Genomic DNA, 17,663 nt, shown 5'->3' with positions numbered 1-17,663 from the left:
CACTCTGAATGTTATCTCCAGGAATAAGAGATGAAGAACGTCAGATCCTGGAGCGAACAGGATATTTCCAGAGTATTACTGTTGGTGTGGCTCCAATTGTCGTGGTGATCGCGAGCGTGGCTACCTTCTCCACCCATATGCTGCTAGGTTATGACCTCACTGCTGCTCAGGTAGGGTTTTTTAACCCTCTTTTGTAGCTGCCAGGACACTGCACTTCATATTGTCTTGAGTATTTTATCTGAACATATGCCGTTCTACAGGCATTTACAGTTGTGACCATCTTCAATGCTATGACCTTTGCCCTGAAAGTCACCCCCTTCTCAGTCAAGTCCCTTTCTGAAGCATCTGTCGCGATGGAGAGGTTCAAGGTGAGCGGTTTCCTTTCTTTTTTTTTTTGTTCTCTTAGCTGGAATTTCTTATTATTATCAATTTGTGGTTTTGTTTTTACCTTCTGGCTCGTTATTTGCTCGTGTGATATTCCAGAGCGTTCTCTTGATGGCCGAGATTAAGACTATCCGCGAGCAACCACAGAACACAGACATATCTGTGGAACTGAGCGGGGCGAGTCTGGCCTGGGAGACAGGCGGGCACAGCGCCCAGCCTACGCCACGCGGCACTCCCTACGTTGGACTGGGTCAGAGAGCGGCGCGCAAGAAACGATACCAGAAAGAGGATCCGAGTCATTGCGGGATAGCGGAGGAGGAGCATCATGGACGTCTCTTGACTGAAATACCCTCTGGGGCAGAAGACCACACCCTGCCTGTGCCAACCATTAGCCAACGGCTGCAGAGGACCTTGCACTGTATCGACCTCACCATACAAAAGGTTCGGATTCTAGAATTCAGATTATATCATGCAAGTTCCTAGTGATTAGACTTGTGAAATCAGATCTCGATTCTCCTTCATAGGATGTTATACATGCATACAATAAAACACATGCGTCCTCAATCGTGAAGTAATAATTACTGTTACTATGGTAACACTGTATTGGTCGACTCTATGATTAAGGGGTTCCTAGCTACATACAACAAGTACATCTGGAACACTTTTGCATAGTGAAACACTGTTATATGTTTTGACAGAACATTTTAAGGGTTTAAGGTACACTATAGGGTCAAAAGTATTGGGACACCTGACTCTCCCAGCTGTATGTGGTTCTTTCCCAAACTGTTGTTGCAAAGCTGATGGCACACAATTGTACAGGGTCTTTGAATGCAGTAGCATGAAATTTTCTCAATAAAATTGAGAAGCATGTTCCCTGCGCACGAATCAAACTCGAACGAAGATGCTGGAAGAAGCTTTGACCTCAACCCTATTAAACACTATACTGGGATGAACTGGAACGCTGACTGCACCCCAGGCCTACTCACGTCCCCTACATCAGTACCTGAATTTACTAACACTTTGTAGCTGAATGAGCACAAACCTACACAAGCACACTCCAAAATTAAGTGGAACATCTTCCCAAAGGAATTAGAAAAGCAAACTGGGTTTAAATGTGGAATGCAATGCTCAAAAAGCACATAGCGTACTTATGACCATGTGTTTCGCAGTGTATCATCATTTTATAGTTTTAGGAATCGCATGCAGGAGCAACTCTTTGGTGTGATGTGCTAATCATGTCTTTTATTTTCCACCTATCTACAGGGGAAGCTGGTGGGTATCTGTGGTGGTGTTGGCAGTGGAAAGACTTCACTCATCTCTGCTATTCTTGGCCAGGTAACAATGCTTCTAAATGATCGCTCATAACCATTTGATCCATACAAGAATAAGGCTGTTCTGGGACATGGGTGAGACACTGTTTTGTCCATTAATTAGATGACTCTACTTGAGGGAACGGTGGCAGTCGATGGCAACTTTGCGTACGTGGCCCAGCAAGCCTGGATTCTTAATGCGACTTTTCGTGACAATATCCTTTTCGGGAAGGATTATGAGGAAGAAAGGTGAGTTGTAGAGTCAAAGATGAAAAGTCTCATGGTGTTGATGAAAGGATTTTTTAGTAGTACTTTTTGGTTGCTGCAGGTCATGTAATTGCCATATATAACAAATAACAGTAATTAGTTTTTAGATTTGTCTAAGCAGATAAACTGCTGGACAAGTCCGATTCTAGTACGCATGACCCCTAGAAAAGGCCAGGGTTTTTTTTGTAACTTCATATGATAAGTTTCTTAATTGCTAGATCACCATGTAATATATGGAGATTAACAAAGCATGTTGTCCCATGAGGTCATTTATGGGTCACCACTTCTCCATCTCTTAATACGTCCTCTGTTTTGGGTTGTCATAGGTATCAGGCAGTCCTGAGTGCCTGCTGTCTGAAACTGGACTTGTCCCTACTTCCTAACTCTGACCTAACTGAGGTAAGCCGTAAAGATGGGAGTCATCTGCAAATTAGTCAGTGTTTCTGACCAATCAGATTCAAGAAATTTTATAGAGCAAAGCTACTTCTCCGTGTATGAAGTAGCCCGTGTATACATTTCCTATCTTGATCGCTAGATTGGTGAACGAGGGGCAAGTCTGAGCGGTGGTCAGCGGCAAAGGGTCAGTCTAGCTCGGGCGCTTTACAGCGACAGGGACATCTACATCCTGGACGACCCTCTCAGTGCTCTAGATGCCCATGTGAGCAACCACATCTTTAACAACGTTATTAAGAAGCAGCTGCGTGGCAAGACCATCATCTTCGTCACCCACCAGCTACAGGTAGGGACACGGTTCAGACGTAGAAACCGTCCACTCTTATTTGATTCATGGTGTCGGAAATGTACTCTGTCAGGGGTCACCAAACTTTTTGAAACTGAGAGCTACTTCGTGGCTACCGATTAATGTGAAGAGCTACCAGTTTGAAACACACTTCTGAAATAATAAATTTGCTCAATATATCTTTAGTTATATGTTATTATTAATAATTAATGATATTCATCTATAGCAGGGGTGGCCAACCCGTGGCTCGCGAGCCGCATGCGGCTCTTTGGCTGGTTTTATGCAGCTCTTACGTTCATATCGAAGTTTGTGTTTGTTTGTTTTTTTAATGTGCGGGTTCGCTTCACTTGAGTTCAATACGGTATTTTAAGACTTGAATGAGCTTGCCCCTACTGGGAAACTTTGCGGTATATCAGACGAAACACAATTGTAATGACGCAATAAAAAAGCGCAGCCAGCACACAGTTATCTGGATAAGAGCAACATGTCTGCGGTGTGCGGAGAGCGATTTGCAAAACATGCAATGCTGAAATTTCAAGAGGGGGTGTATCTGCAAAGAGTTTCTCCAAGTCGGGTTTAATTTATCACCTAAAATCCAAACATCCTGATTGCCTTCTAAATATGAGAAGAACGCGACGCAGAAAAGTAGTCAATCCGAGCATGTGCACTCCGTCTGTAGTGGACGTTTTTGAAAAGGCAGGAAAGTTTTCCAGTGATGGTGCCAAGGCAAAAGGCATAACACAAAAAATTATGGATTTCATTGACTTTTGAATTGAATTTTCATTTCGGTGCATCCCTAAAATATTATCGTTGGTGTGGCCCTCTGACACAAATCAGGTTTCTCATGTGGCCCCTTGTAATAATTAATTGCCCACCCCTGCGTTATATTCATCTCACGCACATGCGCATTTGACGAAAATATCGTATTGAACTTAAGCGAAGTGAACACGCACATAAAAAAAACACACACAAAGTCTGTGTTTTCTACCCTGAAACACGTGACATCAAAGCATCGATCTGTTCTGACTGACACACGTGAAAGATTTTGCTTCGAGAAGCAACAACGGAATACGAGGCAGATTTGAAAGGGGATTGTTCAAGGCAAGGAATGCCAAAAGTCCCACTAAGTAACATGCATCTTAAAAGAAAAACGCTATTGTAAATTATTATATTTTTGTTTGTGGACTTGGTTAAACAGAGTTTGTGTGTGTGAGGCAGTGCAGTGTTCATTGTTGAAAATGACTGTCCTGTGGTCTTAGAACTGTAGGAGTCAATTTCTGTCATTATGTTGGTGTGTGACATTTACAATAAATCTGGCTGAGCAGAGGTGTGTGTGTGTGTGTGTGTGTGTGTGTGTGTGTGTGTGTGTGTGTGTGTGTGTGTGTGTGTGTGTGTGTGTGTGTAAGAGGACGGTATGGGTAATGTTCATGTGTGCCCATGTGTATGATGTGGCTCTTTGCGGTAACACAGTAAAAAATGTGGCTCTCGGTCTCTGACTGGTTGGCCACCCCTGATCTATAGTCATCTATATTTGCAAGTGAATATATATGCAAGTGCAAGTGTGATTTAAAAAAAGAATGTTGGTGACCCCTGTACTACGTAATAACTCCCCTAATTTGATTTGTAAATTCACAACCTTTTCAGTTTGATTTAATATGAATTAAGATGTAGCATTCAAATCACACGTTTATGATCTTTTGAAACAGTACTTAGTGGACTGCGATGAACTGATCTTTATGCGTGAGGGGAACATCACCGAGAAGGGAAGCCACGAAGACCTGATGAATCTGAACGGAGATTACGCTGCCATGTTTAACAACCTGCAGCTCGGAGACGCCCCTTTTATCGAGGTAAGACCCGCCGATCTGTTGATGTACCCGAGAGACAAATAACTTTTCCTAATTTCTCATATTCATAATATATGCATTGGATAGCAAAGAAAAATTGCCATAACTGTTTCTATTTCAGGAATATGTTAATTTGTGCTTGTTCTGGGGAATGTTAAAACTATTACTTTGGGCTGAAATAATGTATTAATTTTCCTTAAAGTCCCAAAAACATCTATTCACATTTAAGCTCATTAGAAACATCCTAAGACCTATGGCAGTGCAAAAATCAGAAACATATCCTCCTGCCATCAGGTAGTGAATTAACTCATATTCAACAGGTTTAACACAAACTGTTAAAATATACCATAACGACCAGAAACCTTGTTGTTAACTATTAGCCATGTTATTTATGTAATTAGCTTCGCAGGCAATTTTCCTGCTAAATGTCACTAGGTATTGTCTGATCCTCGGAGTTTATTTATTTATTTATTTTTATTCCATTTTCCGTATAATTTTTTCACACTAATTTCATCTGTTTTACTAAACTGAAAAAAATTGCCAGTGATATATATATCTTTTTTTTTGTTTTTGTTTAATTTAATATGACATTTTGTTTTTATTGCAAAAAATGTCAACTAAAAAGAGATGAATTTAAACAATCCAATTTGAGTCCAATTTGGAAAAAACATACAAAATAAGGAGCAGCTTAATGATTCTCATTAGTGGTCATTGATATTACAAGCATACGATTGTATTCTATTTTACTATAAAAGGAAAATTTGTTGTGTTTGTCTGGTACTTTTACTGTAACACATTAAAATGTGTACTTTTGAAAGTTAAACTATAAGTAAAGCAGATTACAAAGTTATGTGTACTATTTGTTTCATTCGCATGAATAGATTTTCAAGAAGATTTAAGTTTATATATTTTTTTGGGTCCCAAACAGTTATATGCAGTATACAATTTGCAAGTTGTATTCTACATATTCACTTACATGATGTTTTCAGCTTTAATTTGAATACAATGCAGTTTAGTGTAATGCAACATTTACTTTCAGCTCAGGGCTGAAAAGTGAAAAGGCACCTCGGGCTTCCGGATAGATTTCAGGAATGTCTGTAAAACAATCAATGATGATTATTAACTAAGGTTCATTTAAATGTTTTTAATAGTTGTCAAACAAGACTGCCGGGAGTTCTCTGAAGAAACGCGGCGAAAAAGCCAAGGCAGGATCTGTAAAGAAGGAGAAAGCTCCCATCAAGAACACTGGTGGTAAGCACAGTACTGTGAATGTACGAGTCACTAAAACACTGCACACAACCATCATCACTATCATCAGGTATTTTAGCTCCATATGTCCTCAAGTCATTTTGTTGCCAGGCTGCTATTGCTGCTATTTACCTCACAAAGAACATTTTCTAATTAGCGGAAGCACATCTGTCTTTACAGAAGACATGTTCTAATGTCTTTTTTGATACTATTAACTTTAGATAATCTCAGGAGATTGTGCAGTGCTCTGGAAAAACTCCTGATTATTGAATTTTCTTACCACAGTTTCCAAGCACTTTTGATTATTTTATTATTCGGCTTTTCGTAACGAACTGATAACGAGTTCTACTTTTTTTTTATTATTAGTTGTCACACTTGAATGATTCGCACTGCAAAAACTTCTCATTTAGTCAAGACTTACACTTTTATTTCTAGCCATAAAAATCATATTGATCTTGTTTTTTTAAAAATAACATACTATGCAAGAGCAGATTATAATTGTTTGAAGATTATGTATATACTTGGTAAAACTTTTGTTTGTTATTTTACCTGATTTAGTTATTTACCAAGTTACCGTCAGAGACCTCATTCCAGGCCTTGTATCTTTTAAGGCTTTATTTTGGCTGTAATAACTATTTTTAAGGTTGCCCAGTAAAAATGCTCAGGAATCACACTTGGGACTAATATTATTTATTCCGATCGCTTGTTTTAAGTGAATGAACCATGGCCAAAGAAATCTTTGTGTAATATTAAAATTAACTGGTCGATCTGAATCAATCAAGTGTGAGTAATATGCAAAAAATAAATAAAAACCTTTTTTCCCCCATCATGAAGGGGCAAATACTTTTTTCACCGCACTGTAAACAGGAGATACACAATTTAACCTGTACTATAAAATAAAGAATTATTAGAGCTAGAATTTATGTCCAAGATTATGCTGCTGTTTTTACCTTTCATTTTCTGGGGGTTTTTTTGTGGGCAAAAAGTGGTTTGGTGTATTAAAAAAATACAAATCCGATCAACACTGCACTCGTTTCAAATCTGAAACCTGATTCGAATATTCTGATCACTGTATAGATTCAGAGTTTTGTTGCGTTACACTCCTAAATCACTTAAAATGGAAAAGACTAATATATCTCACTGTCTTAATGTTCCTGCAGGTCAGCTGATGCAAGCTGAAGAGCACGGGAAAGGTTCGGTCCCCTGTGCGGTGTACAGAGTGTATATTCAAGCTTTAGGGGGCTGGCCTGTCTTCCTTTTTGTTCTGGTCCTCTTTGTCTTCAACATGGGCAGCACTGCCTTCAGTAACTGGTGGCTCAGCTACTGGATCAAGCAGGGCAGCGGGGTAAGAGAACATCTTGTTGGTGGAGTCATGGGTGGGAAGCGGTTTCTTAAAATGTCCCTGAATTAATGTGAATGTTAAGATCATTCAGTTTTGCATTGTTGTGCTTTCATAGGAACGGTTCCTGTTGCTTTGTTTGTACCCCCAACATGATTACACCACCAGCAGCAGGAGTCTGAAATGTAGACACTATATAGCTTAGGCCCAAGGATTCATGCTTTAATGCCAAATTTGACAGCGTGACAGTTTTTCCAGTATGCAATCTGCTGACAATCATCAGCCTTCCCATTTTGGTAGACTCAGATTCTTGTTTTTGGCTGACAGGAGTAGAATCAGATACTGTCCTTGTTTGATATGATTTTCTTCTCACCAAGGTTGTATAGAGTGTTATAGAGGTCGACCGATTCATCGGTTTTGCCGAATAATAAGCATCGATAGTTAATTGCTGGAATCATCGGCCATAAGGAAAAAATCCATACCGATAGTTTTTACGGGTTGCATTATGCAGTATGAGAGCGGCCTCTAGAGGTGAATCACTGACACCACATGCCTTTTTTTTTTAATTATTATTATTCATTTAGGATGTAAATGTTATTTATATGTAGTGATACTTTTTGTTTCAGTTTGAATGCATTTTTTTTTTTCATTAATATTTATTAATATAATAATTTTATATTCATTTTATTTAGCACATTTTATTGATACCATTACCATTTTCCTGACTCCTCTCATCAACAAGGCAAATCTCCCCTCCAAACTGCCGCCTGAGGAAACTACTGCCATATGATTGGTTGATTAAGTAATAGGATAATCGCATAATTATTTCTTTTCCATTTTCAACAAAGACTGCTATGCACTGTGGCTTTAAAGGTCTTGTTAGCCACTTTTAGGTACAGCTATTCTGAGCACTGTGTTTGCATCAGCATGTGAAAGAGTAATGCTGCTGAGATACAAAAGCAGGTGAAACAGGAGAAGGCCATATAAATATTTGATTGGCTGTTGGCCCTGATTTACGTGACACTGTGGGAGTATCCTCATTACAAGAGGAAATGCCGCAGAAAGATTGCCAGGGTTTCAGATTGTATGTGATCTCTTTCATCTGCTAAAGTTGTAACGTCATTGTTTAGTTTTATTTTTTGTTAGTTTTTTATTTTTATTTTAAGAGGACATGCGATCTGGGCATGTGCTTATTAACGAACGACTCCAATGTTCCATAATGTAATCGCCACTGGGTGTCATTAGGAACGACGCAGAGCCTTTATTTGACTCAATCTTGTCTTTTGAATCTTTTGCAGAACACCACTGTGTTTGTTGGAAACAACTCTGTGGTGAGCGACAGCATGAAGGACAACCCACTGATGCATTACTATGCTGCAGTTTACACCATGTCCATGGGCATTATGCTCTTACTTAAACTCCTCAGAGGCATCATCTTCGTGAAGGTGAGCTCGCGTTAGGTTACACGCAGAACGTGTGATTTAAAGAGCATGTCTTTTTTTTAATCCTGCCTTCTCTGATTACCAGTGTTCAATTCTGGCATTTTTTTTGTTTTGTTTTTTTTACAGGGAACTCTGCGTGCCTCGTCCCGGCTCCATGAGGCACTTTTGCAGAAGATTCTTCGCAGCCCTATGAAGTTCTTTGACACCACACCTGCAGCACGGATCCTCAACCGATTCTCCAAAGACATGGATGAAGGTATGGCATATTTTGAGTTATATGAACTACAATGCGCTTTTGTCAGTTTGTTGGTAAAATGTTTGTTAGTTTAAACCCCAGGCCTGCTGGAAAACCAATTTTCTTTTAATTCCCTAATCACCCTGGTGGTTGGGCAATGTTATGAGATTAATAGAAAAATATGAACTGAGTGGTTGTCACCAGAATAGAGAAAAAACAAAGGTTCAATCCATGTTTGCTGCAAAGAACTTTTTTCTAAAGAAATGAATCAGATGACTTACAAGATAGTATCAAAAAGGTTTCGAGACTAATGATAGACATTCTGGCGCTTTTCTGACCACATGCGTTTCCGCGTCTGCGATTTCATCGTGGACAGCAAGTTAGAACAAAGAGCAAACGTGAAATTCTACATGAATCTCTGCAAATCTGCCGCGGAGACGTTTGACTCGACAGAAGTTTGACATACGTCGATGCTGCAACGAGTCGTTCGAGGTGTTTCGAGTGGCACATGCGCTTCAAGAGCGGAAGAACATCACTGATTAGGACAAGGACCTTTGTTGAGCTCAATCCCAAAAATGTCAAAACCATTCAGCAACTTGTGCATGATGATTATCGGAGAACAAGCCACAAGCCACACCCACCATACTCGCCAGATTTCGACACCACTGCAAAGATCCGGCACAAATCGTAGAAGATGCTTGAAACGCTTAGAAAAATACATTTCAAGGACACATTCCAGAAGTGGCAGGAACACAGGGAGCGCTGTATTACTGTGCAAGGGGATTATTTTGAAGGTGATGAAAAAAAGTACTTTCTTGTAAACAGAGCGAGTCTCAAAACTTTTTGATACCACCTCATAGGTTTATGGACTGAAAATCTTGCACTTTTATCATCTGAGGTTTTTGACTGTGGTCACCTCTTTTCCTGTTCCCAGTGGACACACGTCTGCCTTTCCAGGCAGAGATGTTCATCCAGAACGTGATCCTGGTAGTGTTTTGCCTGGGTGTCATATGCAGCATCTTCCCATGGTTCCTGGTGGCTGTCGGCCCATTGGTGATCCTCTTCACTGTGTTGCACGCTGTCTCTCGGGTCTTCATACGCGAGCTGAAACGGCTAGACAATGTCACGCAGTCACCTTTCCTCTCCCACATCGCCTCCAGCATCCAGGGCCTGAGCACGGTGCAGGCCTACAGCAAAGAAGACGAGTTCCTCCGCAGGTAAGGTTCAGTTTGAAATGTGGTGTTTTTACTGGTTCTTATGACCTAAATAGTTGTTTTCCTCTTTCATCATATTCTGTTTGACTCGAGATTAATCGAGTTTGATGCCAATAACTAATTATCCCAAAGGTTTTAAATGGGTTCGAGGTCAGGATTCTGCCACTGAACTTCTTCCACTTCTTCTCTTGACAAATCATGTGTTCATAGACATACTAAAGGGCATTGTGCTGGAGCAGGTTTAGATTGCAGCCACCACACAGCTCCAGGGTTCTCAGGTCAAGCTTGATTTCCGTCTGTCAGGATGTAGTTTCATTTCTATTCCTCATGTCCATGTAGATTTATCCAGTTTCCTCCACTATCTAAAACATAAATATATTTATACATTAAAAATTCATTATACATGGAAAATATATAGAATGTTTTCCATGTAAAATGTTTTCGCTTTGGGACTGTTTGTGTTATCATCAACCAAAACAGTTCTGACTCGTCGAACATGAGCAATATGTTGCTCTGTTGTATCGCTCTCCACGTGAATCAGTGAGCCTCGGCCGCCCATGACCCTGTCGAAGGTTCACCACTGTCCCTTCCTTGGACCACTTTTGATACATACGGACCGCTGCAGTTTTGGAGACGCTCTGACCCATCACATTTTGTCAAACTGGCTCAAATCCTTATGCTTGCCCATTTTTCCTGCTTCTAATACATCAACTTCCATATATACCACCCACTAACAGGTACCATGATGAAGAGATAATCAGCGTTATTCACCTCACCAGTCAGAATGTTATAATGTTATAATGTTATGCCTGATCAAGGTTTTCAACGGTAGTCCCCGAGTCACGATTTAACACACGAACCCGGCGCTCGTCCACGTCCCTGCACCATCCACGTGCCCTCTGCCACCTACATATACACTACATTTTATATATTACAGTCTGTAAATCGCTCTGTTTTGCTCAATTATGTATTGTTATTTGTTACAAAAGCACAAGAATTCCAATGTACATGAACTGCAATGTGCTAATGGCAATAAACTTGAATTGTCCATAGATCAGAATGTATGTATATGAGAACATTGGGTCCAATCAAGGTTGCATTCGTTCCTCAATTCATTGTTCCCAAGATAGGTTCTGGGTTCACTGTTTGATTACTGAAGATGAATAACTCAATAAATATTTGATCACTACCACAGAACCTTCACCGCACTGATGGGTTCCATTTCTACTCCTCAGGTATCGGGAGCTGCTGGATCAGAACCAGGCTCCGTTTTACCTGTTCAGCTGTGCAATGCGCTGGCTTGCTGTACGTCTGGACGTGATCAGTGTCGCACTTATCAGCATCACAGCACTGATGATTGTTCTCATGCATGGGCAGATCCCCCCTGCATATGCAGGCCTGGCAATATCCTACGCTGTTCAGGTGAGTACAAAAAGCAAACATTGAGGTGGGTCAAAGTGTTGTTTATTGAATAGATTTTAATTTGTTCATGTGTAGTGGTACAGCATTTAGTAATGTGCCATGGGTTTCCTTTGGTCCAGAAGAACTAACAATGTTTTAAAAACCCATTTTTGGTTTTAAAATGCAGCACAATGCAAAGTGATCGTGTCTGTCTTCCTTAGCTGACCGGTCTGTTCCAGTTCACTGTCCGCCTTGCTTCTGAGACCGAAGCTCGCTTCACATCGGTAGAGAGAATCCATCACTACATTGAGGTATAAAACAGAAAGTAAATTATTTTACAGTTATTATGTTATTAGAGTTATGACACTCTTCATTTATGGCTTAAAGTTCCATATTTATTTATGTGTAATAATAATGACAGTGGTTCGTGTTTTCAATCATTTCTCTGTCAATTTTTATTGGACTGCAGTGTTTATGGTCTAATTGACACTTTAATATTACCCTATATTAACACTGCAATGTTCACAATTCAACTCTATTTTTACACTTAAAGCTTCCTTTGAATGTGACATTTACTACCAGCAATGTTCGGAATTCATTAATGTGCTGATTCTAAAATCCGATAGATGAGAAGGTACTGAATCATTTTCTAACAGTGGTTTTTACAGTCGTTTCTTCGGTACATTAAATCACAAGTTCCAATACGTTATTGTGTCTACATTCATATGTAACATAAGTTCTTCATACTTCACTCACATTTAGGTTTTGAAAAAGGCCAAGAATGTTGACAGAATTTACCCAGAAAAATCTTTTGACCAAAATTATTATTATTATTATTTTTTTTTTTTTACAAATAATATAATTCCTAATGATAAAATGTGGAAATTCCTGGTATATCGTCTCCAAAACTCAATCAATTCTTATCTCTCTTTTCTCCAGTCTCTGTCACTGGAGGCTCCAGCACGGGTGAAGAACAAAGCCCCTCCTTCAGACTGGCCCCAAGAAGGGGAGGTTGTGTTTGACAATGTAGAGATGAAGTACAGAGAGGAACTTCCTTTGGTATTGAAGAAGCTCTCATGCACAATCCGGCCTAAGGAGAAGGTGGGGATTGTGGGCCGGACAGGTTCAGGTCAGTGCTCAGATACACATTAGGCAGTTAGATCTTTATATGCTTAGCTCTAAAATTCTGTTCAATCTGATATAAAATTGTACTCTGTCATAAAATAAGGGTTTTAATATCCTACTCATGCATATCAATTGTAAATATTTGACCTGCGCAAAAAGAAGTTTCACAAATGGCTTTTAACCACTGGATGTTTTAATGTACACTAAATAAAGCACAAGGTTTTACTATATAATTAATGCAAGAATCTTCCAAAGCTTACAGATTGATTGAGTTTGATTTTTATTTATTTATTTTTTAAATACCTTCTCTGTATCAGGGAAGTCCTCTTTAGGCGTGGTTCTCTTCCGGCTGGTGGAGCCTTGCGGTGGAAGCATTAAGATCGACGGTGTTAATATCTGCGACATCGGCCTTGCTGATTTACGCAGCAAGCTCTCCATTATCCCACAGGAACCTGTGCTTTTTAGCGGGACTGTCAGGTCAGTGCACGGTTTTCTGTTCTACCAGGGATTAATACACTTTAAACTATGAAATTTAACTACACAAGTAGTAAACATTTGTATTTATACCACAGCGCTGGAGAATTCTGGAAGCTGATTGATCAGGTGTTTTTTTGTTCTGGCAGTAATTCATGGTTACATTAAAAAAAAAAAAAAAAAAAAAAGTCAGGTTGTGTGTTTGACCTAATTTGTTATAAAGAAAATATTTGTTAGAAATAAAATTTTATTGAAAATGATTTTTTTTTTTTTTTTTTAAGTACCTGCTCATTTACAGGTATGACCGTAAATCATTTTTGCATATTTATCAACTCCGATGGTTGATTGCTGAAACTATCAGCTTTCCGGCTTTCGGTCCCCTGTCATTAAGAGAGCGGCCTCTAGAGGCGAATCAGTGACGCCACATGCTGTTTGTTTTTACACGCGAGACCGCTCGCTGCACGGAGAGCGCTATATTATATTTATTATTTATAATGTATTAATTATATCATTATATTTATTCATTATTATAATCATATTTATTGAAATGAGCACATTTCCATGATTCAGTACTGTTTTGTTTTTTGTTTTTTTGTAATAAAGTTCAGTACTATTTTACATAGTGTTATGTTTGTTTTTATCCAGTATCCATTTTAAAAACTTTCGTTTGGTTAATTGGTTATCGGCAGGTACGATCCCACCTAGCTATCAATTGAATACATTTTTGGTCGACCTCTAGTATAAGCTGTTAATTTTTATTTCATAAAAAGTCATCGCTGGAATACTGCTATGGAATAAGCATCATCAAGCACTTCAGGATGTGCAGTCTGAGAAAAATAGTACACATTTGTCTGATATAAGGCCAATACACACAGGGTGTCTTGACTTCTCGATCATTCACTTCACATGTGTCATTATAAATATTTCCATATTTCCTTTCAAACAGATCAAACCTCGATCCATTTAACCAGTATTCAGAGGTGCAGATCTGGTATGCTTTGGAGAGGACGCACATGAAGGAATGTGTAAGTCACCATGCTGACAGCAGACCGCCCAAAATCAGTCATTATCTTCTCTCCTCGATTGCACACTTACATCCTTTTCTCCTGCCTTTTCATACATACAGGTATCTCAGCTGCCATTAAAGCTAGAGTCTGAAGTCGTAGAGAACGGCGAGAACTTTTCAGTGGGGGAGAGGCAGCTGTTGTGTGTGGCTAGAGCATTGCTGAGACAGTGCAAGGTGAGCTTTTTCAAATGTCTTTCTGCTTAAATAAGGGTTTGGCAACCGGGCGTTCACTTCTGCATCCTGAGCAAAATTCAATAAGCGGCCAATACTGCAATTTAGAATTTCTCAGATTTACACCGACCAGGTATAATATAAAGACACTATAACATTATGACCGGTGAAGTAAATAACACTGATTCTCTTCATCATGGCACCTGTTAGTGGGTGGGATTTATTCGGCAGTTAGTAAACATTTGGTTCTCAAAGTTGATGTGTTAGAAGCAGGAAAAATTGGCAAGCGTAAGGATTTGAGCGAGTTTGACAGGTTTGTGATGTCTAGACGACTGGGTCAAAGCATCTCCAAAACTGCAGCTACTGTGGGTTGTTCCCGGTCTGCAGTGGTCAGTGTTCTATCAAAAGTTGTCCAAGGAAGTAACAGTAGTGAACTGGTGACAGGGTCATGGGTGGTCAAGTCTCATTGATGCACATGCAGAGCGAAGGCTGGTCCGTGTGGTCCGATCCAACAGGGTTCCCACGGGTCTGGAATATCATGATATTTTAAAAGGTCATTAAAAGTCAGGGAATGTGGATATTTTGTTTGTCCAAGTCATGGAATATCAGGTATTTTTGGTTTGTAACTTTGAATGTTTGTTTTAACAAAATGTCTATTTCTATACTGTGTTTTATTTTTGTTGTGTTTTTATCGTGTTGTTTTTTCCATTTGTTATAGTTCTATAGCTATTATTCAGCGCTATTTCATTCTCTTAATGCTCATCGACTGGCAATCACTTAAGTCAAATGCAAACCAGGCTAATCTAATGACCACAAGACTGGGTTTTAAAGGTATATGATAGAAAAGCATCATCAGGAGCATCATGTTCATCCCAGTTCCCCATCACTGCTCAACTGCAGCCTCCACACATAGCTCCAAAGAGAACAGCAGTCAGCTAATGAAGCCGCTCGCACTTCCAGCAGTGACAGTACCGTGAGATGCGGTGGAGCACATCTCGGCTTAACACTAGCAAAGAGCCTGGCTAAAATCTTGTGGTACCTGAAGTTCACTGAGTCCCACTGGTCATCCAGGCCATCAAACAAAGTAGTATGTAGGTATATCGTTATAGTTATAATAAAAAAATATTTTTTAAGTGTAGCTTATGTTAGGAAGCACTAATGCAATTGAAAATGTAGCTAATTACTATTAACACTTGACAAATTCATCAACTTTTAAATCCATCCATGCAAATTGATGCATTTCAAATACTGTCTGTGACTTTTTCTGCTCAGCATAACAGTGGCCTGTTTTTCCCTTAATTAATGGTCACAGAAATTCAGCTTTTTTGTCAGTGAAAGTCGGAAAAAACAGGGAATTTGACCTTTGGATTAGAGTGGGAACCCTGGAGCCAACAGACGAGTTGGTCCCCAACACAATATTGGGTGGGTGGTCTTAAAGTTATGCCTCGTCTGTGTATATAAACGAAAAAACCTTCACAAGATCGAATCCCCATGTATTGTATTGCAGCGCTTGCTTTTTGCCTGGTGACAAGTCATTCCCCGTGGAGAAATCAGGAAGTCATGTTGGAAAACAATATTAAAACCCCAGTGTGATTATTTTTTTCCATCCACTTCTGTATAGATCTTGATCTTGGATGAGGCCACCGCTGCTATGGACACAGAGACCGATTCCCTGATACAGGAAACCATCCGTAACTCATTCCAAGACTGCACAACCTTAACCATCGCGCATAGACTGCACACTGTTCTCAGCTGCGACCGCGTCATGGTGCTCAACCAGGGCCAGGTAACCTTCACTCCCTTTTATTTGTAACTTTAGCAGGAATGAAGAATAAAACCCAATCTATACACATTTTAAATCTTAACATTGAACTGTCTTTTTACGATCCAGGTGGTGGAATTCGACGAGCCCTCCAGACTTCTGGCCAACGAGAACTCTCGGTTTTGCGCCATGCTGGCTGCGGTGGAGAACAAGATTTCCGTTAGAGGATAAAAGGAAAGAGAAGAAGAAAAAAACAATTAAAACAAGCATGCACTTATTAGGTTAGAGGATATCCAAACATCCTTGACTGAATAAAGCAGTCAGCGGTGCTTATGCGTCACCTGCTCCTGCGGGTCGTCTGGGGCTTTGCCGTGTCTGGAGAGCGAGAATGCTGTGTCTCTATGGAGACCAAATCTTGAACATTGCCTGTTCGGATTTACTTAATGTTAGCTGCAATGGTCAGGTCACCAAATACTGATACTGTAACAATGTTTCGCGTTATACAAGCCGACATCGGTTTTCATGTAGTTCCATCCATGCAAACTGGTGTGTTTCATAGATTGTTTATCTATATCTATTCTAAGATGATCTTATTTACACTGGGGAAAGGGTGTGTGTGTGTGTGTGTGTATGTGTGTGTGTCCAGAGCTTTTTTTTTTTCTGCGTTCGCTCTGTTCACATATGTCACATGCACAAATCACTGTACCATAACCTTGAGTCTTAATAACTTGCTGATTTTTTTTTATTTTTTATTTTCAACTCGTGTGACTGTGTGACGTCTCGTAACCTGAACTCCTGATGCTGGTGATTCTGTTTCGCGGGAGGTTTTTGATGGCACTGAGTTAGTCTGACTTTTATAGAAACAGTGCTGCTTCTGAGAATAATTGTTCCATGCAACAAGGACAGTTACGTTTGTGCTAAGAGGCCTTGGATTCGCTTCCACAGTTTTGCTGTTGCGTCAACATTTAGTTTTAGTCTGCTGATCTATCAATAAATTTTTATTTTTTATTTTTTTCTTTTCTTGTCTTTCCACATTCGCAGTCAGAAGAACTCTGCACTGTTACACATATTAATTTATTTTTTCTTTCCTGTTTTATCATAGCTTGTTAAGCACGGCTGGTGCGCATTATATGGTTTTATTTTTATTTTTTTATAAAACAGTCTGTCTGTCATAGCAAAGCTTTTGTTTAAGACACTTGGATCAGGTAAAGGTCAATTTCGATCTTGATTAAGCTCATTTGCATACCTACCTCCTCGGTAGGACACGCACAACGTCTAGTCATCTGTTACTTTCTTTACTTTCCACAGCCTTAGCATGTTTTAATTGCCTTGTAATGGGCCGGAGATGTTCAGCAGGGAGAATGAACTCTCTGTCTTGTGAATAAAATTATTTTAGGTGTATGCCGTCTGCGTCTGTGTCCTTCACTCTTCTGGCTTGGGGTTGATTACCGGCCAGGGAACCAATCCAGCCACCTAGGCAAGGTTACACAAGCCAGTGCACTTTCAACAGTGGTGGACGAAGTAGACAAATGTACTTAAGTACTCAAAGTACTATGATTTTATTACGGCTGTAATGTTCCTGTTAGCATTTTTGTCACAAGACTCTTCACTTAATCAACTCGGTTTATGTGAAATGATT

At 39.7% G+C, this 17,663-nt stretch overlaps 1 protein-coding gene across 1 annotated transcript in view; it reads left to right on the top strand.

Moving 5' to 3' along the window:
- The window catches only part of abcc5 (ATP-binding cassette, sub-family C (CFTR/MRP), member 5), a 35,051-nt gene extending 17,626 nt beyond the window's left edge, over nucleotides 1-17,425 (top strand). Inside the window, exons 9-29 of the mRNA XM_046863970.1 lie at nucleotides 22-170; nucleotides 261-368; nucleotides 484-825; nucleotides 1,648-1,719; nucleotides 1,819-1,943; nucleotides 2,288-2,360; nucleotides 2,497-2,700; nucleotides 4,407-4,550; nucleotides 5,699-5,798; nucleotides 6,956-7,140; nucleotides 8,433-8,579; nucleotides 8,703-8,832; nucleotides 9,746-10,028; nucleotides 11,261-11,447; nucleotides 11,648-11,737; nucleotides 12,366-12,555; nucleotides 12,869-13,028; nucleotides 13,972-14,050; nucleotides 14,152-14,265; nucleotides 15,884-16,048; nucleotides 16,154-17,425. Coding sequence (XP_046719926.1) covers nucleotides 22-170; nucleotides 261-368; nucleotides 484-825; nucleotides 1,648-1,719; nucleotides 1,819-1,943; nucleotides 2,288-2,360; nucleotides 2,497-2,700; nucleotides 4,407-4,550; nucleotides 5,699-5,798; nucleotides 6,956-7,140; nucleotides 8,433-8,579; nucleotides 8,703-8,832; nucleotides 9,746-10,028; nucleotides 11,261-11,447; nucleotides 11,648-11,737; nucleotides 12,366-12,555; nucleotides 12,869-13,028; nucleotides 13,972-14,050; nucleotides 14,152-14,265; nucleotides 15,884-16,048; nucleotides 16,154-16,255 — 3,149 coding nt within the window. The 3' untranslated portion in view covers nucleotides 16,256-17,425. The remainder of the gene's footprint in view (nucleotides 1-21; nucleotides 171-260; nucleotides 369-483; nucleotides 826-1,647; nucleotides 1,720-1,818; nucleotides 1,944-2,287; nucleotides 2,361-2,496; nucleotides 2,701-4,406; nucleotides 4,551-5,698; nucleotides 5,799-6,955; nucleotides 7,141-8,432; nucleotides 8,580-8,702; nucleotides 8,833-9,745; nucleotides 10,029-11,260; nucleotides 11,448-11,647; nucleotides 11,738-12,365; nucleotides 12,556-12,868; nucleotides 13,029-13,971; nucleotides 14,051-14,151; nucleotides 14,266-15,883; nucleotides 16,049-16,153) is intronic.
- The last annotated feature ends 238 nt before the right edge of the window (nucleotides 17,426-17,663 follow it).

The sequence above is a fragment of the Silurus meridionalis genome, chromosome 13 (genome assembly GCF_014805685.1).
Source record: "Silurus meridionalis isolate SWU-2019-XX chromosome 13, ASM1480568v1, whole genome shotgun sequence".
In the NCBI taxonomy this organism is placed as follows: domain Eukaryota; kingdom Metazoa; phylum Chordata; class Actinopteri; order Siluriformes; family Siluridae; genus Silurus; species Silurus meridionalis.
The sequence above is the reverse complement of the archived record's forward strand: the minus strand, read 5'-3'. Positions and strand labels throughout refer to the sequence as shown.